We start from the raw sequence: 22041 nt of genomic DNA on the forward strand, positions 1-22041 counted from the left end.
ATGGAGGGTATGTCTACACTACCCTCCTAGTTCGAACTAGCGGGGTAATGTAGGCATACCGCACTTGCAAATGAAGCCCGGGATTTGAATTTCCCGGGCTTCATTTGCATAAGTGGGGTGCCGCCATTTTTAAATCCCCGCTCGTTCGAACCCCGTGCAGCGTAGCTACATGCGGCACGAACTAGGTAGTTCGAACTAGGCTTCCTAGTTCCAACTACCGTTACTCCTCGTGGAATGAGGAGTAACGGTAGTTCGAACTAGGAAGCCTAGTTTGAACTACCTAGTTCGTGCCGCGTGTAGCCACGCGGCACGGGGTTCGAACGAGCGGGGATTTAAAAATGGCGGCACCCCTCTTATGCAAATGAAGCCCGGGAAATTCAAATCCCGGGCTTCATTTGCAAGTGCGGTATGCCTACATTACCCCGCTAGTTCGAACTAGCGGGGTAGTGTAGACATACCCGGAGAGTCTACACAGCACCCTAAACTCAAAATAAGATTTGTGTAGTGCAAATTGCGTATCTTATTTTGAACCTATTTCAAAATAGTTTATTTTGAAATTTGGCGCATCTACACAGTGCCAAATTTTGAAATAACATGTTATTTTGAGACATCCCTTAACCCTTGTGGAATGAGGGTTACTAGGACACTGAAATAGCACTCCCGTTATTTTGAAACAATGGGCAGCTTGTGTAGATGCAGGGGAGCTATTTTGGGATACCTCCAGCCCAAATGATGAAGTTATCAGACTGTTTTCAGTTGCTTGTAAGGGATGTTGGGTCATCTTAATTCTAGGCAGTGCTAAGAGCCCTGACTGTAATAAGAATTTGCTATTGATGCTCTGTTATTTAAGTACTACGCTCATAAATGACCTGTTGCTCAACCATATGTTCCTTTTCTTATGTGCTCTTATGTGGAAAAGTTTTTTTAAGCCTGACAAAGAGTTCAATTCCTTCATTACTCCATCAACTATCACACTGTATCCTTTTTCTGTGCAATAAGAGAAATAGGAATGTTCACTCTACACAAATTCAAACCAGTTGAATTCTGGATTTGTGCAGGTTCAGTTTAGTATTAATTTTTAATAAATAATCACTAGTTAGGCAATAACTCATTTGTCTATAGTTGTACTGCTAAATAAGATATAAAAGAGTTTATTCACCTCTTTTACAGATGACTGGTGCATTATGGCCCTTAAATTCCACAATGTATCATATCCAGACTGCTGAGGCAAAAACGTATGCTGGGACATTAGCATCTCAAGTTCTGATTGGATTACATCAGCCTACTCCACTAATGAAAGTTTCTTCTTTGTTGAAAGGCATTGTGAAGAATGTGTACGAAGTTATCAGCATAGATGTGCAAGGTTGTTATTTAATATGGTTCGGTCTTTTGGGGCAGCTTTTTAAGAGTAGCTCAGAATTTTATCCCCATAACTCTCCATTGACTCTGTAGGAAATATAACGTGAAACTTTATAAATATGCATGGGACTACTCTGCCCATGGGATGCAAGCTCCCATCCCAATCCCCACTACCCATGTATCTAAGATACCCACTGTACGGCAAATGACATTTCTAACGAATAGTTATTTGGAAATTTTGCATTTTGGTAGAGGATTCTCCTGGTCACTCAAGAAGAAATGCACTTTCATAATGTATAGCTTTAGACTTAAAAGAAATATGTATGTCCGAATCTGTAGTATAGTCATAAGCATTTTAAATAGGTGATAGTCTTACTGAAAACTTCCATGGTGCACTTCAAAACCAAGAATACTTTTTATTTTGGAGACTTTTTGCAAGTGTTACTGCAGATAACTTGGATGATCAAATGAGAATGATTTGTCTAGATATTTGGAGATATGATTTGTCTAGATATATACACATTGTTGTGGTATATGAACCCCTATATTTGGGCCACTCTCTGAAGGTGTGTCTACACAGCAGGGCTTACCTTGAAATAGGCTACGGAAATTGAGCTACATCATTTACATGGCTTATTTCAAAATAGTTTATTTTTAAATTGGGAGCGTCTACAAAGCAGTTATTTCAAAACAGAGCACTCTTCCTCTGACTTCCTTTACTCCTCTTACAAGGAGGGTTAGTGGAGTCGGAGTAAGAAGTCCTCAAGCTTGACAGTATTTCGCCATTATTTCAAAATATCTTCCTGCTATTAGATGCGGACTACGCTACTTCAAAATAACACTAGTTATTTTGAAATACTGTTGCTATATAGATGGACCCGTAGACTGTATCACAAGGGAGAGCAATAAGCCCACGGGCCAGACACAGTTAACCAGGGTTAGCCCCGGTGGACTGCCAGACATTTTATGGGTATGTTTAGACTAAATGGCTCCGTCGACGGAACCATGTAGATGAGGTTTCATAGGGAAATGAAGCGGAGATTTAAATAATTGCTGCTTCATTTACATCAAAATGGCTGCCGTGCTGTGCTGATCAGCTGTTTGGCAGCACAGCGCGGTAGTCTGGACGCTCCACAGTCGACAAGGGAAGCCCTGGTCGACTGCCTTGTCGACCGCAGAGCATCCAGACTACCGCGCTGTGCCGCCAAACAGCTGATCGGCACAGCACGGCAGCCATTTTGATGTAAATGAAGTGGCGATTATTTAAATCGCTGCTTCATTTTCCTTTTTTGAGTACACTAAAGTACATGGCTCCATCAACGGAGCCATGTAGTTTAGACGTACCCTTGTTCACAAGTATAGCCACTTACAGCTCCCGTCAGTCACAGTTTCCTGTTCCTGGCCAGTGAGAGCTGCAGGAAATGGTGGCCTGGCCTGCGCTACTTCCTGCAGCTCCCATTGGCAGGGAATGGAAAACCACAGTGAATGGGAGCTATGAGTGGCTGTACCTGCAGATGCGCAGATAAAGTATCTGGCAGCCCACCGGGGGCTAACCCTGGTGAACTGCACCTGGCCTGCTGGCCATGTATTGCCCACCCTTGCTCTAGCTATCAAAACTTTGCTATTTAAGTATCAGAAGATTTAAAGCTACAACAAAAATACAGTATGAACCACTACTTGGCCTAAAAATGAGATCTGAAGAATGATGCTTTAAAGACTCAATCCAACTCCCTCTGTAGTCACTAGAAAAACTTGGATTGACTTCAGTGATTCTGGTTCATGCTCTAGACTAGTAAGAAAGTAAAAATAATTTTGGAAATCATATCTTAAAAATAAATTATGGGAAAATTATAATTGGATCAAATCTAGTGCCAGGTAGGTGATAACATTGCAGCCCCAAATGGCATTCCCCTCTGGCTGAAATGCAGGGCCTGGGAGAGGTAACAATAAAAATACGATTTTTCTTTCAAGGCAACAAGCTGGAAGGGGTCAGTGTAGCAAGGACTTCATAGAGTGGGTAGTTGTGGGATGGACCTTGATGGTGAAGAGACAGAACAGAGAAGCAGCACAGAGGAAACTAGTATTCTTGTTTTTTTTTTGTTTTTTTTTTTGCATTTCCTTTAAAAATGCATGTAACTGACAGTGGGCAGATCACAGTCAATGAAAAACTTCTAAAGTCAAACTTCTTTCCATAATTTACAGATACATTTGCTTGCTTGTGGGATTAGCTTTGACAATAGCAATTCCTTTTTTCTACTGTAGGTGCTTTGAAATTGCTTGCTGGTCAGATTTTGATCTCAGTTGTGTTGGGGCAAATCCAGAATAACTCCTGTGGAGTTGCTCCTGCTTTAACCTGCTGTAATTGTGCTCCTGGTCTAGCCTTACCCTGTGCTGCTGTCAAGATACTTGTAAAGTTTTTGTCTTAACCTGTGTTGCTCTCCTTAGATGTAAATGAATGTTCCCATGCTGAACTCAATGCCTGTTCCAGATCAGAGCTTTGCATAAATTTAGAAGGCTATTATAAGTGCATCTGGGAACATGAATACATGGACGGGAATTCTAGCCAGCTACAGAAAGAATGTAAAGGTAGGAAGCATGGGCCTGATTCTCAGAAGTCTAAAGAATGTTCTGATCTACTTTAAAGGGCTCTGTGCCATCAAAGGAGTTCTGGAGCCCGCTGTGCTCTCTCTCCTTTGTGGTGGGGAGCAGAAGATGGCACAGGAGCTGCCTGTTAACTATTTCACTGCTGATGGTTTTAATACCAAACCATTTCCCATAACTAGACAATTGCCCAAATTGTTCCATCTGCTAAGGTCTCTAGCTTTAACCTGAGATAACTTCTTTGATTCAGTCATACATTATTAGTACATATCCTCAGGTTCCTGTGAAAATACAAATATGTGTAAATGCATTGTGCATACTAAAAGTCCACTTGTAATTTCAACTGCCTTCAGTATTTGGTATGGTCCTAAACCTTTTTGCAGTGTTAACCGTAAACTGTTAAACTGTTGCTAGGTTCCATGTCAGACATAGTGGCAATTCAGTGATGGGTAAAATTATTCCTTATGGCACAATTCAGAAAAGCATTTAAACATGTTTAGATGCCACTGACATCAGTGGAACTAGTCATGTGCTTAAAGATAAACATATCACTTAGTGTTCTTAGGATCAGCACCTTAGCAAATGGAGTGGTTCCAGTTCCTATTTATATTACTTACATTGCATTAGTTTAATCTTGTCAGCTTTTGCAAGTGTGGATGATGTTTAATTTGGATTTGTTTTGCTAGTAATGTCTAATTGCATAATAGTGCCCTTCCTTAATATGACTCTGACTCTACTCCAAGTTCATTCTATGATCCAGATAGAACTAGAGATTGTTCTGTTGATTTACTTATAGCAACAGATAACAAATCCACTGATTCAGAATGCCAGAAATAACCTTGGATATTAATTTATATTTCTTGATTTTAAGTTCATCACCAATCCCCTCTGTCCTGAAGGCTGTTGGAGTTACAATGTCTGTAGTGCCATCTGAGGGATAATCTTAAGAATGGCCTCCAATAGATTAGCATTTTTATTATCCAGTTTAATTCTTTCACTTGAGCAGTATCAGCCTTATTAAAAATCTTCCCCTTTCTTTCTATACACAGGGGAGAGTTTTAAGAGGTGACCTTTTGTCTAGTTTGTTGAGACTCTCAGTTATTATGACTTTCACCCTCGTATTTGTCCTCCACTTGCAATTGAACATGAAATGATAGACATGAAATCAGTCTTTTTAGAGAAATAGGCATTAAGTCTTTGGCCTCAAGGATTTGTAAATATATCTATCTACTAGGCCACTGGCTTGAATGATAGGGAACAAGTCCTTTCCATTGAAACAGTTAACCACATTATTTGGTTAAAAAAACAAACCTTTGATTCCCTTTTTCTTAGTAAGTTTTATCAGTACAAAAAGAACTGAAATTATGACCGACTGATGTCACAGTATTCTGTTCTGCATGAAAACTGGGATCCAAGCTCTGCTCTCGTTTACACTGCCCTGATGGGTAGCATTTGTAGAGTCCTGCAAATCCATGGATATCTGCTTTATATTTACAGGTATTCGCATCTGTGGATGCGGATATCCACTACTCATTTTTTGCAGATACAGATGCAAATGTGGATACCAATCCACATTTCTAGAACCCTGCAAATCTGTGGATATCCGCTTTGTATCCATGGCTCATTTTTGCAGATGTGGATACTAATTTTATATCCATGCAGGGATTTAAGCATTTGGCTGAGGAAGTACATTGGATAAATAAATAAATAAAGACTATATACATATAGGGAAATAGAGGGTTAGGTGTAATATCTTTTATATGTCAGTCAAACAAGTGTCTTACTGGATAAGTATCTATTTAATCAGTCACAAATCCTGAGGCAGAAAAGGAAAACAAATTGTAAACGTATAAAAGCTTCAGGGGGGTAGCCAAGTTAGTCAGTACAGAAAACAAACAAACAAAAACAAATGGTCTGATAGCACTTTATAGACTAACAAAACATGTAGATGGTATCATGAGCTTTCATGATACCATCTACATGTTTTGTTAGTCTATAAAGTGCTATCATACCATTTGTTGTAAATGTATATTTAATGGTTCCAGTTGGAGCTATTTGTGGATTAGGATACTACTAAAAATGAAAGAATCTGGCAATTTATTCTGAGATGAGCAATTTCACTCTGTTGATCAAAATAGTTTAGATATGTAATGGATGTGGAGTACATTGTTGCTTAGAAAAAACATTCCTTTTACTTTGATGATAATCTCCTCTGCTATCATAGATCTGTCTGCAATTAGAGACCACCGAATCGTCAACGTTACCAGCAGCAGTTTTGAAGTATCTTGGAGTGTAAATTCTACTTTGAACCATACATTTCAAGTACAAGTGTACAAGGGTCAAGAGTTGCTTGCAAGTATGGAGACTACAGAAATGGAAATGGATATATCTGAGCTGGAAGCAGGAATAAAATACACAGTGAAGATCAGCTATGAAGCTTGTGGAAAGAACATTATCTCCTATAAAAATGTCAAAACTGGTAAATATCACCTTAGAAATGTTGCATTTTTTGCCATATCTGTATCCTATAATGATTTACCATGATGCTTTCAAGACTTTACCTGAAGTTTTCTTCCACTCACACATGCACTTTTCCCCTTTTCTCAATGCTAGTGTAACTCACGCTATTTTTTAGCTGGGAAGGTTTGGTGACGAAAGTGCTGTCAACATGCAGAAGTTGCCAAAAGTAAAAACTGTTCAGACTAGTTTTTCCGCCTCCCATTGTTGACATTTCCCGGCCACATTGCTAGCACCCTGTTGACAGACACAGCAAAGTAATGTGGCAAAGTATCCCACAATGCAATGTTGTGGGAAGGCAGAGCTGATCCCTGTACTTCCCTCGTAGCTCTGTGTACTCTCTGTGCTGAGGAATGTCAAAACAGCACAGCAGTCTCTCCAGCCCTCCACATGCAGCAGCAGTCTGCCTGCCACTGTGTTCCTAATACAGAGCAGAACAGAAGCAGTGCAATCATTTGCTCGTTGTTTGTTCTCCGAAGGGAGCAACTCACTCAGCTGTTAGATACTTTCCAGAGCTTTGAAAGGGGAGAGGCGCATGCCTGCAGGGTAGCAGAGATCACAAAACACTGAGCAGAGCCATCAGGGTAGGCATTGTGGGATACTGCCAGAAGCCAGTTCTTTCAAAAAAACAAACAACAGAGTCCACACTGACTCTTTGTCAACAAGAAAGAGAAGGAGGAAGACAGAAGTCTCTTGCAGGGGTGGAAGTTTTTTTTATTGCCAAAACTGGGTGATTTTTCCGACAAAAGTCGTATTGCAGTGTAATCACTCTCACAGTTTTATTGCCAAAAGACAGTTTTTGGTGACAAAGCATGCCAGTGTAGACAAAGCCTCAGATAACCAGCCAGAAGGCTTATACTGAGATATGTGGCTGTTTTGTTACACAGCTGGTAAAGTGAAGCATTTGATTAATGACTTAGGCAATTAGATAAATAAATCAAATCTGGAACGTGACGTTGTGAATTAGGCCATGCTGTCAGCAATACTCTTTTTCCCAGTCAAGATTAATTTTGGGGGAGGTCCTGCTTTTATCTGAGTTAGAGCTGGGTTGTGAGAGGAACAAGGAAGTAAAGTGATTTAATTATGTCTAAATCAGAGGCTTCTCTGAGAATATTATTAACTGACACAACTGCTTGAGGGAAAACCATATTTTGGTGACCCAATTTGTAGCAAATCAGGATTGAATTACATTGGCAAGAGCTATAAATTTGAATCCACATCTGCGTCTGCATAAGTGACCTGCAGATATAATGTGGATATCTGCAGTTTTCCAGGGTTCTAGATACAAAATTTGAATCCACATCTGTATCTGCAAAAATGAGCCATGGATATCCTCACCCACACCTGTGGCTATAAAGCAGACACCCATGAGTTTGCAGGGATCTATGTATATTTTTATAAGGAAGCTTGCAGGTGCTCTGCTATATTTTGGCTAGTTCCATCAACTCAGCCAAAGCTGCTGTCCCATTACTTTCATGTGCATCAAACACCCTCCGAAATTTTAACAAGATACAATTTCTCTTTTTGAATGAGGTCAGTATTTGCAGTTATCTGAGTTAAAGAGCCTTATCATCTAAGGCAGTGTTTCTCAACCAGTGGTACGAGTACCCTTAAGGGTACTCAAGAGAAGTCTGGGGGGTATGTCAACACAACTGAAACTTGGAGAAAACTGAATTTTTGATTTAAGCTTTGCAGTGCTTTATTATTTTTGTATTTTATACACCCAAAAATTTCATTGTCCACCCAGCTATGATTAAGTTGTTTAAACAAATGTGTTGCAATCTTAGAAAAAAAAATTTGTGTCTGAAAACTGTAGGTCCTGGGGGTACTTATAATATTTTTTGGGGGGGAAAAGGGGTACTTTATAAAAAAAAATGGTTGAGAAACTCTGATCTAAGGCATAAGCTGATCCTTGATTGGAGTGAAGAAGAAATTTCCCGCATGATAAAGCATTACATATTTTTCTGCATCAACCTATAGGTGTTATACCAGGCTCTGAGGTATCCAACACTGGCCAGTTTTGGACGTAGGATATTAAGTAGACCATGGGTCTACTGAAGTTTTTTTGTTCTCTTGGTCTAAAATTATTTCCTGAGACCCATCATGGCTTCTTAAATCCATCACTAAAAATCAGAGCCAGACAGGGGTCAACAATTCATTTTCATGATCACTTCCAAAGTTTCCGAATTTTATTTTGTTTCATATTGGAATGAGGACAAAACCTTTGGAATATTTTCACAAAATGGAAGTGTGTTGAAAAGATCAATTTTTGATTCTTCTTGCTCTAGTTCTGATCAGAGAGTCCCCTGGATCTCCGGAACCTTTTAAGCAAAAAGCTTTGTCAAACATCTTTGAAAAACATTTGGGTTTTGATAAAAGAGCAAATTTAATCAGAAATATTCCAACTTTTTCTAAGTAAAATATGTACTTACAGCCATTGCCATTGTAATGACGTTGCTAGTCACTTTTTGTAGGATTCTTCCCCTTAATCAGCTAAGAAATTACATTGATTTGACCCTAGAAGGAGCTACTTCCCTTATCTCTTTCAGAGGAGAAAATAGAGGTTATAAGGGCCGAAGAAATATAGATACATAAATCAGATAAAAAGGCGAAGCCACTGAAAAAGAAAGAAGTCTTAGCTAGAGACTGGAAGTATCTATCTTACAGGGCAAAGCAGTTACTATAGGCAAGGGATAGGCAATAATTTTTGAAGGGGGACCACGCCAAGATTTTGGAAATGGTCAAGGGCTGTATGCTTCCATGATATTAATGGCAGTGATATGGGGTTTGGGATGGAGGTTGGGTGCAGAAGGGAGCTTGCAGTAAGAGATTGCGGTGCAGGAGGGTATATGGGGTCTGGGAGGGAGTTTGGGTGAAGGAGGCAGTTGTAATTGGGGGCATGGGACTGGGGTGCAGGAATTCGGGTTATGACCTAGGACAGGAGGGGGATTGTGACCTGGGGTAGAGGACTGGGATGCCGGAGAGGAAGCAGGGGTTTGGGTTGTGACCTAAGGCAGGAGGAGGTTGTGACCTGGGGCAGAGGATTAGGGTGCAGGGTCTGGGAAGGGGTATGGATTCAGGAGGGGGCCAGAGGGTTGGGGGAGGGAGGAGCTCTGGCTGGGACACTTAACTGGGTGACTCCCTGCTAGTAGCAGCAAGTTTCTCAGGCAGCCTCCTTGCCTTCCTCATCCCCACACAGGCTGCAGGGGCCATGTTCATCTGTGAATAAGAGCCCGAGGAGAGGGATGCTTCGTGCACTGCCTGTTCTTCAAATAGGCAGCTCCTATTGGCCAGAGGCCAGCCAAAGGGATTATGCTGGGGTCGGTGGCAGTGCCTGAAGCCTCTCTCCACCCCTCACAGCTGTGAAACACAAATGGCTGGAGTGGCATGCAGGGTGGTGGGGCGGGCAAGCAGGGAATCTGCATGAGGCTCCCTGCTGCATCTGTGGTCCAGATCTGGTCCATGGGCCACATTTTGCCCAGATCTGCTATTGGCTCTGACGCTGCTAATTTCAGATAGTACACTGTACGTGAAAACAATTATTGTTTGTTAGGCAGTGGAATCTTAGAAATATTGTTAATACTACACAGTATAATTTCCTAAAATAACTTGTAATGACCTGATAGGAACCCAGACCTGGATTTAAAAATACATTGGAGAATTTCTAAGTGCTTGCCTCAATCTGTAGAAGATTGGTACATAATAGAAAATTGGCTCTAGTTTCTTCTTTAGCATTAACCCCAAAGAAATATAGTTGTCCATTTATTTTTGTACTCATTTTAGGCTATTGGACAGATAATCTCACCTTCAGCACTAAGTATCTCTCCAATTATATTTTATTTCCCCCCTCGGCCCATTCCATATGGTTACTTTTCTACATAGATCTTCACTGATTTGTGGGATAGATGGGTCTAAAACAACTTGGATACAAATTCTAGATCAAACTTCTCATATCATGGGTTACTACAAAACAGATCTGAAATCTCCTAAATGTTAGGTGTTAAAATCTGAACTCTCCCAAATCTCAGAGTGTTTCGATTCAGTTTTGATCAAATCATTTCATCTTCACCTTTATCAGTATATTTTAATATTGTCTCTTATAGATGCCCAGATATTTGGCGTTACAATAAAGATCTTAAATTATAACTTCACTGAACATTTCCTCAACATCAGTAGCACAGAATATCAAGAATTTTCAAGACTGTTGCTCACAGAGGTAACACTAAGATATATGTGTGTAATTGTTTTAAACTAGGGATTTACTTAATGTCTCAGAGAAGCTTGTTTGGTAAAAATCCTCAAGACATTTCTTTGGACCTTCACTTACAACTGAAAGAAAAGCTGTTGGTAAAATAAAAAAGCAATTCAGGGCCCTCACCTGGTTACCACTGTAAATCAATGGCAATTTTTCCTTTCAGAGGAGTGAAGGAAAAACAGTGATGCAGCGGGGTCTTGTCTACTTCAGATTTTTATGTTGATAATGAACCTGTTGCAAGCTGATCTGCGGATTTTTAATGGATCTGTGAAATGATCACCGTTTCTTTGAGTAATGTTTTCAGCAGTTTTTCACCTATTCTCAGAGCTCTTTCTCCTTTTTTTTTTTGTAAAAAAAGCAAATATGATTCTAGGCTGTATCAACAGGTGTGTTGTAAGCAAAACTCGTGAAGTCATTCTGCCGCTCTACTCTGCACTAGTTAGGCCTCAGCTGGAGTACTGTGTCCAGTTCTGGGCGCCACATTTCAAGAAAGATGTGGAGAAATTGGAAAGGGTACAGAAAAGAGCGACAAGAATGATTAAAGGTCTAGAGAACATGACCTATGAAGCCAGGCTTCATGAACTGGGCTTGTTTAGTTTGGAAAAAAGAAGATTAAGTGGGGACATGATAGCGGTTTTCAAATATCTAAAAGGGTGTCACAAGGAGGAAGGAGAAAATTTGTTCCTCTTGGTTTCTGAGGACAGGACAAGGAGTAATGGGCTTAAAATGCAGCAAGGGAGGTTTAGATTGGACATTAGGAAAAAATTCCTAACTGTCAGGGTGGTCAAATATTGGAATAAATTGCCAAGGGAGGTGGTGGAATCTCCCTCGCTGGAGATATTTAAGAACAGGTTAGATAGACATCTGTCAGGGATGGTGTAGACAGAGCTTGGTCCTGCCTTGAGGGCAGGGGGCTGGACTCGATGACCTCTCGAGGTCCCTTCCAGTCCTATGATTCTATGATTCCTTTAAACAGAGGTGGCTGGTTCAGTCTATAACTAGTGAGTGGGCTGCATGAGTGGCCTCCTTCGTCTCGGTGGGTTGAATGATTTCCCACCACTGGATTTCAATCTACTGCCCATGGCTCATTGGAGTTCCACCTGTGGCCTGCGTACCCCCTCTCTGCCCCTTTCCCCCATACCTCTTGCTCACTGGGGCACCAGAACCCTGCATTTCCGACTTCTCCTCCGACTTCTCCCAACACTTTTGGAGCACCACAAATCGTCTGATTTGCACTCTGTATCCGCTCCTACCTCTCCCTCCCAGAGCTTGAACAGCCACGAACAGCTGATTTGTGGTGCTCAAACTCTGGGAGGGCAGGAGAGGGGTGGGGACGGAGTGCAACTCAGGTGATTTGTGGTGGTCTGAAAGTGCTGGGAGGGAGAAGAAGTATGAAGTGCAGGGCTCCAGTGTCCCAGTGTGTGAATGGCACGTGAAAGAGGGTTGTAGACAGGAGGTGTGTGGGCCACAGGTGGAACAGGACACAGGTTGCCCACTACTGGTCTGTAACCTCATTAGATATTCACATACTGCATGGCAATACCGCATGCCATGAATCAAAGGTGGTGTTAATTCATAAGTCATGAGATATGAAATAAATAGGCCTGAGCCATATGAAGTTTGGATACAGACAGGGACTTCCACAAAGTATGGGGAGTTTCAGCTGGGATATTCTGGTTTAGTTCCATTTTACACAGGTAGACCCTCATTAAGAAGTTCAGATCTAAATCCAAGCTCAGAATTTCCCAAAACTAAATGGGGCTTGGGCCCATTTGTACATATAAAGTTCAAAAAAGACTGAAAATGAAAAGATTGGAAACACAGGACCACATTTTCAAAGGAAGACATAATAGATACATTTGCTTACCTAAATGGACTTTTACTCATGCAAAATGGGTAATTGCTTGCATAAGTGCAAGATACAGGTTTCTGTGGCTATATTCCACCCTTGATAGGGAGAGGCATTTTGGTGGTTCTGTCTGTCGGATTCAAACAGCAAAATATTTTCAGCAACATCCAAAGCCATACAAAAATCAGAACTCAGACTAGTCAAGTACCATATTTTCACACTTATAACCCGTGGGTTATATGCGTTTTTACAAACCCCGCACCCCCTCCCCCAGCGGGGTATACTCGGGTTCGGGGTATACAAATATTTTTAAACTCACTTGGTGAGTTCCTGCGCAGCCTCCAGCCTCTGGCCCGGGGAGCACTCATCCCCCTGTTTCCTGCGCAGCCTGCAGGAACCCCCCCAGCACCGTAAATTAATGAATATACCCCCCAGCACAGAAAAGTCTTGTATACGCTGTGGGTTATACTTGTGCGAGGGGTATACAAGATTTTTTTTTATTCAATTTGGAAAAATCGCAGGGTATATTCGGGTGCAGGGTGTATTCACTAAAATACCGTAATTTGCTCAGATTCATGACCATTTTGGATGCACCTTAGGCTAGGTCTACTCTATTGGGTTTTATTGGAAAAAGCTACACAAATTGCACTCCACAATTTGTGTAGCTTTTCCGATTGTTTTTTCAGAAGAGGCTTTTCCGCCATTTGGCCCCGTCTAGATGAGGCCAAATGGTGGAAAAGCCCCCTCTTTTGGAGGAGGCCTTATTCCCTGTGAAACGAGGAATACAGAGCTTCCCGAAAGAACGTGTTTGCTCTTCCATGAAAAAAAGTGGAAGAGCTAGTGCGTTCCCTAGATGTTCCCCCCGCAGTGTAGTCATAGCCTAAGTTTGGTTTGAGCAAACCTTAACTGCTTTATGGTATCTTATAAGTTACAGTTTAAGGCTAAAAGAGAACCCCAGAGATCCAGTCCAGTGTTTCTCAACAACCAGTCCATGGACTGGTGCTGGTCTCTGAGGTCCCCTTAATGCAGTTTAGGAAGGCAGCAAGGCAATCCCAGGTATCAACAATAGTGGAGAAACACTGATCTAGTCTGAATTCCTACTCAGCACCTGCTAACCTCACATTGTAACTCAAAGCAAAAATATTCAGGCTCATGCAGAAATCAAAGGCTGAAAAGCACCTGAAAGGCAAATCTGGTAACTTTAGCAGAACTCTAACATTGCCTTTAGTGCATTAGACTCGTCCCTCCTGTAACTCTATTAGCTTAGTATATACATCCACTTACCTCATTGCTGGGAAAGCATAACATATTTGTGTGTTGGCTTTCAGACAATTCACCCAAATAAAACTGGTTTATATAAGCTATCCACGTTTTGAGAAGTCAGTTGTTTTTTCTTGTCTCTGTGTCCAATTTCTTTGTAGTTGGATTCCACTGCAGTTGTTTTGGGACTGTGTGTTTCAAATAAACTACAGTCTGTGAGGGCTTCAGTCTGGTTACATAGGACTGAACAGGTGAACTAGGAACAAACCAGGAGATAAGAGCTCTAGAATTGTCCCATATTGGCATCAAAAGTTTAATGGACATGAAGTCACTGAGACACATTCAAATTTTGTGCAAGTGAGTTCAAGGCTAATGAAGTTAGTGGATTCTGTTCATTTGAGCCAGGGTTTCATTTGGTCTCTAGCATCATTTTCATTAGACGTGACTTTTTTTGAATGGGCCTAAGTTCCATTTTCAAGTTACCTAGGTGCCTTGATCTCACTGAAAGTCAATGAATCAATGAAACTTAGGCTACTAAGCACCGGAATGACTTCTGGAAATGGGACTTAGGGTTCTAAATCATTTAGGAGCTTTAACTTTTCTTTTTTTTTTTTGCTCTAGTTCAGTTTCAGATTGGAGAACAGCTCCTATCCTTGGGACCAGAGGGCTCAGTACAGAACTCAGGGAAAGGATAGGAAGATGGATTTATGTCACTTGTGCACACTCTGATCCCAACACCTGTTGGGAGTTAATTTGACCTTAGCTGTATCTTAGAGATATCTCAAAGTTGCTCTAATTGGGGATCAATCCAGTAGTTTTCACAGCAGGTGCCAGCCATCTCCTTCTCCTCAATATGCCCATGACCTGGTTCTTATTCTTGGGGGAACAAAGGAGGTTGGTTATGGAAGCTGGCTACACTGGCCCAAAGGCACCAAGCATTTCCCTATGCCAGGGGAATCCCTACCTGGCCACCTGGACCAGAGCCTGGGGTGACACATAATGGGGTGGGGTATGTCACATGACCCCTACAATTTGTTGCTAGGCTTGTACTGAACATGCTCAATAACACTGCTGAAGCAGGCATGGGTCATACTTCATGGTTGCTGAGGAGTTGGCCCAGAATCTGAAATGTTCTTTGAATCATCTCTGCCCTTATTGCCACCTATCAAATCTCTGAGGGCTTTATTCTTATTTACACTGTGGCCCTTCGCACTGATCTGGCAGAGCAAGTAGGTCTTAAGGTAGATATAAATTACATTGACTCCCAAATTAAAGCTCCTTTACAGTGCCAGAGTGCTGCAAAAATAAGCCCTCGTGTAAATGAGAATTATGCTTCAGAATTAGTGCTTGACAGCAAGGGCATTTACACAGAAGGAGGTACATATCGTAGCTATGAAATCTCTTACTGGACACTACAAATATACAAAATGTATTGATTCTTTGTCATTAATTCACATTATGGCCTTCCACTATATTGGGAGTGTATTAGACCCAGATGAATTACTCATTTTTGTGATTTGTATCACAGACTGGACAATGGTTTGCTATAAATGGTGTATATAGGATAATAAAATAGAGACAGCATAAATATTAATTACATTTCTAATGTGCTGCTTGAATTGTGTCCTTACTGTATTATCAATATTTTGCTCATTTTTTCAGATTGAAAACTCATTTCCACCAAATATTTCTATGTTGTACAAAACTGGGAAGCTGAAGGTGCAAATTGAGTCCCTGAAAGCTGGAAGTATCATTGTGAGACTTAGAATCACCATACAGGATCCTGAGTTTCCAATAGACGTGTCCACATTTGCTCCTATGCTTTCTTCTCTGTATAGAAGCTCAGTGTTTTTGATTGATCAGCAGAGCTCCTCAATTGAAGGTAGATTTTTTTAAAATATTATTTTCATAACTTTCAATAGCATTTGCACTCTTGTCAAAAATATTTTACATAGAAATAAGGTCCAGTATTAAACTGACAGCAATAGTATTGTAAGGAAAATAGTGAAATCAGACCTCTCTTCACAGGCTTAGAACCAGAATGGCCTCTTGTAACTCTTTGCCCCTTGGCCCGCATGGCTAGGCATGGTGGGTGTCTCGTGTCCATGTGGGGATCTTCTCACTGTTTATGGTATCTGAGTCCTGAAGAGGGAATGAGTGGAGCCTGAATTAGCAGTTTCCATCCTTCCTCCTCTGCTTTGTGGAATGCTAGAAGGTTGCCATCTAGGGGTAGTTGAGGATAGTGAGTGGATTACTTTGGAGATGTGAAACACATATCCCCTCTGGAATACTATATGTTCAAGGCTGCTGCTGCTAAGAACATAAGAATGGCTGAACTGGGTCAGATCAAAGGTCCATCTAACTCAGTATCCTATCTTCTGACAGTGGGAAATATCACAAGACCCAGAGAGAATGAACAGAACAAGTAATCATCAGGTGATCCATCTCCAGTCACCCATTCCCAGCTTCTGAAAAATAGAAGCCAGGGACATTATCCCTGTCTATCCTGGTTAACAGCTGTCAATTGACCTAATCTTCATGAATTTATTTAGTTTTTTTTCAAACCATATTATAATCTTGGCCTTTGAACATCCTGCAGCAAGGAGTTCCACAGGTTGACTATCTGTTATATTTGGTTCAGATTTTAAAAAAATATAATCCAGCATTTCCTTGATAAAAGTCTAGCCAGAAAAATTACCTGATGCCATCTCAGTGAAATGAACTAAGGAACTGTGCATGGAATTTATGTTTTAATAGCTTCTCTCAGTGAAATCAGGGAAGAAGGGCTCGCAGAGGGTAGTGGAAGCACTTCAAAGACATACTGAAAGTACACCCTAAAAAGGGAGGCATCATCCCAACAAACTGGAAAGACTCATTGTAGAATAGAAACCTGTGATGCCACACCATGCACCAAGCCACACTTACTTTGAGGAGAATAGATGTGCTCATGAGACACAAGCAACAAAAGAGGAAAGAAAGGATAATCAATGCTATATGCCGAAATAAATCGCTGGAGTGTTCATCCCTGGCTGAACATACATTATATACAGTGGTGCAACTAAGGTCAATTCTTTCCAGTACAGGGGGCATCAGTTAAGGGGGAGGCATGTGACCCTCCTTCTTGCCCCCAGCACAGGGCCCCCCTGCTCTCCCTTCCCCTCCCCATGATCCATCCCTTTTTATTTGGGAGTAGAAGGGGCATGTATACTCACTCCGTTTCCTGCTACTCTGGGGACATGGGAAATGAGCAGAATGGGGGCCACTGAACAGTCCCACACCAGCAGATCTTCTGAAATGTACTGCCCTCTGCCCTTCTGTGCAGCTATGCCAGAGAGGAGCTCTGTCCTTCCACGCAGGCCTGCTAACAGGAATTCCGGGCCCCAGAACAACACATCAATGGTCCCCCTAGCTCAGGCATGTCCAAAGTCCGGCCCGCGGGCCAATTGCGGCCCATGTTCCGGTTTAATACGGCCCCACAGGTAATTTGGCAATATCTATCTTTTATGGCCCCCAACGAATCCATATGTATTGAGATGAATACATTGTAAAATCTCAGTTAATGTCAGTTGGTATAAATCAGTTATAAATATATTTGGACACAACATGTATACTTGGTGTTATGTTCCTGTTCATATTTTTTTAACTTAAAAGTTGACCGACAACCTTTATTACCAATAATATGTAATGTACTTTACAATGTTCCTGACATATATTTCAGCTTCTTGGATTTTTTTTTTCATCTGGCCTTCAGATATGAAAGGCAGAGTGGTTTAACACCTGTTTAGATTTGTCATCCATGTGACGAAATGAAAAGTATGCCTTTTGCAATAAACTTTGCATAAAATAGTTAATTTGCATTTAATTTTAATGGTTCAAAGAATGTCAGGCAAAATGGTCGGCCCTCACGCATGTTCACTTCATCAAATCTGGCCCTCTTTGAAAAAAGTTTGGACTCCCCTGCCCTAGCTGGATGAAAAGACTAAGGCTAAGTTAATTCAACCCAGCTACATTGTTTGGGTGTTAAAAAATCCAGCGCCCTGAACAACGTAGTTAAACTGACCTAACCCCCAGTGTAGGCAGCACCTGGTCAAGGGAAGAATTCTCAGCATAGTTATTGCCTCTCAGGGAGGTGTCATAACTGCACTGAACTGAGAACCACCTTCTGTTGTTGTCATGAGTGTCTACACTGAATTGCTATAGTATTTCAAGAGCAGACAAATCCTAAGGAAGCGGGGAGGGACATTGAAGTGAGGGACAGTAGCATGGGAGACAAAGGAGGAGGGAAGTATGGAGAGCAGGTGGAATGATGCTGATGTGCAAAGACTGTGTTGGATAGGGCAGGAGAGGGTTGGCATGAACATCCATTCAGCACAGGATAGAGAACTTAGCTGCTGTTACATTATGGAATAAAGATGTCAGTCTTGAGGGGTAAGGGAACATGCATACAGGAGGCAAAATGACATGCTCAACAAAATGAAAGAAAAACCTCAGTGAAAATCCTCATGAGTAATGGAATGTAAATTACTTTATAATGGCACTTCAACACTCTCAAAGTGGGTTGGTTTCAACTTAAAAAGGGATGCAGACTTGGAATAAATAAAAGATAGCAATTAACTCATGAGTCTTAAAGAGAGAGAATTAAAATGTCACTGGGGAGGAAGTACCAAACAAGCATATGATCAGACATAAAGACAAATGCATGTGTGCGCACACACTTTTCCTTTTCTATTTCTAGAACAGACATTTCCTTTGTTATAGGAAAAAAATCCCAATAATGAATATTTGTACATGTTCAGCGCAAGAGCTTAAGGATGTTATATTGAACAACAAAATTTTCCAGTCCTTTGATCAGAGGGATTTGTAGGTTTGATTACATTTTAGCATAGTCTTTTTTTCAGGTGAACTTGTGCTCTGATTCTGTAAAAAATGTATCCATGAGAATAACTTTACATGTACAAGTAATCACATTCATCTCAATGAAACTACTTGCACATGTAAAGATAATTACATATTTAAGGGTTTGATGTATTGAATTCTAAATGTTCCTGAAATATGTCGTCGAGAGTATCCTTGAGAATTAAGTCTTCTATTTAGCCACATACATAGCACTGGCAGTGGCAGTGGAAGCTTTTCCCACTTCATCATAACAAAGTGCCCTTAAAACATCTTCTTACATATCTAATCAATGATCTCTCTTTTGAGACTAATTTAAAAGGTATCAACTATGATATTAGATTTTATGCCACTTGCTTTTACCCTTAAAACTGCCTCCTTCAAAAGTGTTCCCTGTGGGCATCATTTGGATCCATATTCTGTTAAAACCTAAGTAAATTTCCAGTAGACTTGCTGGTCCAGATGCATGCTTGGGTTGCAATTTAATTGGTACATGAAATGTCATGAGATGTGGGGAACTGAATTCAGTGGAATGTATGCCTTGGATTAACTTGCCTCATTGTTTACATATTGTATTTTCTAATGTCCAACAGACTTTCTCTAATTCAAGCCTACAGTATGTCTCATTTTAAGTCTATGAAAAAATCTAAAGAATTCCCTTTATGAACATCTTTTCCTGGCTAGGATGCCCATTTAAAAAAATATCTGCAAGGATATTAAGATCAAGCAATATTGTAAGTCTTTAAAAACTTGGACCTCAGGTAAACTGTAAGGACTGAGAAGTATTTAAGTACGTTCTAGAGTATTTTGTGATTGTTACTAGTTATAATCCAAGTCAGCCAAAGAGAGGCTATTTTATTTACACTTTGGTTTTGTCATTACAGACTGGGATGAATGTGCATCTCATTCAGAGAATGACTGCTATATGTATGCAGAGTGTATCAATCTAATTGGCTCATATATATGCAGATGCAAGACAGCCATGGATACCAATCCATCTCGACCTGGAAGAAACTGTGAAGGTGAGCAAGAGATTTGTCAGTAGTTTTTTTTTTTTCCAGGAAGAGCTGGATCACATCATTTCACCACCTCCACTTTATTTTTATCATCATCTACAATTTATACAGTGCAGAAGATGTTCACGGGGCTCTCCTCAGTAGTGATCCATGCCCTGCTGACCAGAGGAGAGGGAGGCCAGGAACTGAATCTGCTTCACTGTGTAGCAAGGCAGAGCACTAACCTATACTAACAGACCCTGATTTGAGTAGCATATTGGGCAAATGTTGTAATAAAACACACACATCTTGCTGACATGGCACTAAAGAGCTCTGATACATTCGAAAATAAACTAGGGAACGTTCTAAAGTTGTATTCTTTTGGTCTGACCTTCCATTTCGATGTCATTAATGTTGTTACAGGTGAAATTGTGAACCCAGTTACTGAATCAGGCGGGACAGAAATACCATCTGAACCAAATACTGGACTGTATGCTTCACCCGCAGTCACTGAAATAAGAATGAGGACAACCACATTAAATGTGCCTACTGTGCTTCCGGCAAGTGGTACGCAAGTGTCAAGCAACTATTCTTCCATCAGCGGTCCTCCAGTAACTCAGAGAAAGGACATGGCATCGTCAGTTGGATTTGAAAGAAATAACACATTAAACATGAAGGGTCCAACCACCATTAAAACACTAGTTGTGGTGACAAAACTATGGAAAGCTGTAAGTGAATCAATGGAAAACTCTGTGGAAGAGACTTCAGCTGATGAACCACAGCAACTGACCACTGTTACTTATGCATCCCTGGCTGCAACCAGGCAAGAGCATCACAATTCGTCATTGCCCACGTTATCTATTGTTTCCAATACAACTGCTGCTGTTACGAAAGAGAAAGCTATAGGAGAGACCGACATACCTCTCTACGTTCCTGAAGCAAATTCTCAGAATGGCTCCAATCCATCCATGCCAGCTACAGAAGATCCTACAATTTATGTTCTAAATTCCACCCTTGATGCACATGAAGAAAGGGGAAGAGTTAGCAACTCTTGCTCTGAGAGCTCTCCTAAAGAATCCTGCTCAGTAACACCGGTTTCCCCTGACTTCTCACCAGCTTTTAGTGCAACCACTTTCCCGGCCACAGATTGTAGTGAGTATGCATCACAGCTCTGTTCTACATGCTTGATAATTGTTCATAAGAAGAAAGAAGTCAGAGTCCTAAACAATACGTAGTTGTTTGTGTGTTGGGGTACAGGACGTGACTGGCAAATATAGTTAGTCTTTGTGAAATATATTTTTTCTTGTAGACTTGGCATTATTCCTAAGTGCATTTTTTCCAAAGAAGCATGGCAGAGCTTTGCTAAAATAATCTTCCAAGTTTTGGAGGGTTAGCTGTGTTAATCTGTTTCAGCAAAAACAACAAGGAGCCCTGTGGCACTGTTAAGGAGTAAATCCTCATAGTTTTTACTGACTCTTCCAATATTTTGATAGTAATTTCATCGATTTGTAACACTTTAGGGCTATGTCTACACTGGCCCCTTTTCCGAAAGGGGCATGCTAATTTTACAGGTCGTAATAGGGAAATCCGCGGGGGATTTAAATATCCCCCGCGGCATTTAAATAAAAATGTCCGCCGCTTTTTTCCGGCTTTTAGAAAAGCCGGAAAAGAGCGTCTACACTGGCCCCGATCCTCCGGAAAAAAGCCCTTTTCCGGAGGATCTCTTATTCCTACTTCCTGTCAGGCTACTTCCGGAATAAGAGATCCTCCGGAAAAGATTTTGCACTTCCCTAAAAGTTGCCAGTCAGGTAAGGGCCAGCCAGATCCCTGAAAACTTGAGCAAAGAAGGGAAGTGTATGGAGATCTGAAAGCAACTATGTGAATCTCTCTAATGAGGATTGATTAGGGAAGTGAGCAGGCATGGTCTATTTGGACTGGGGAAATGTACTGCAGTGGTTCTTAGGAATTTTCTACCTTTTTGGGATCAGCATTTGGATCTGAATCAAAGTTGGGGTTTGGGTAAAAACTGCAAGCCTTAAATTCTAATTGTGCTTGTTTTGGGCTCCAAATGTCGCCCTCTGCACGTATTGCTTTTATTCATTTAATGTATTATTGAATTGCTCCTGATTTGATTGTTTTTGGTTGGCTCAGCCACTGCTTTCACTTGTATCTCCTGCTTTTAAGGTCCTTTGTAAAAAGGAAATGGAGAGTTCCTTCTGCTTTACTGAATCCTCTGCAGCCGTAAGGGAAATACAGCTATGAGTGAGGGTAGCGCAGGCAATGAAGAGAGCAAATCTCAGTCTTTTCATCAG

The 22041-nt window shown here is 41.0% G+C and overlaps 1 protein-coding gene across 1 annotated transcript in view; it reads left to right on the forward strand.

The window, feature by feature from the left end:
- Window positions 1-22041, forward strand: part of LOC102451041 (uromodulin-like 1) — an 83137-nt gene that overhangs the window by 19651 nt on the left and 41445 nt on the right. The window contains exons 5-11 of the mRNA XM_075912204.2: window positions 1171-1363; window positions 3805-3945; window positions 6185-6439; window positions 10581-10693; window positions 15504-15723; window positions 19619-19756; window positions 20153-20881. Coding sequence (XP_075768319.2) covers window positions 1171-1363; window positions 3805-3945; window positions 6185-6439; window positions 10581-10693; window positions 15504-15723; window positions 19619-19756; window positions 20153-20881 — 1789 coding nt within the window. The remainder of the gene's footprint in view (window positions 1-1170; window positions 1364-3804; window positions 3946-6184; window positions 6440-10580; window positions 10694-15503; window positions 15724-19618; window positions 19757-20152; window positions 20882-22041) is intronic.

Source organism: Pelodiscus sinensis, chromosome 1 (genome assembly GCF_052426305.1).
Source record: "Pelodiscus sinensis isolate ZL-2025 chromosome 1, ASM5242630v1, whole genome shotgun sequence".
NCBI lineage: Eukaryota > Metazoa > Chordata > Testudines > Trionychidae > Pelodiscus > Pelodiscus sinensis.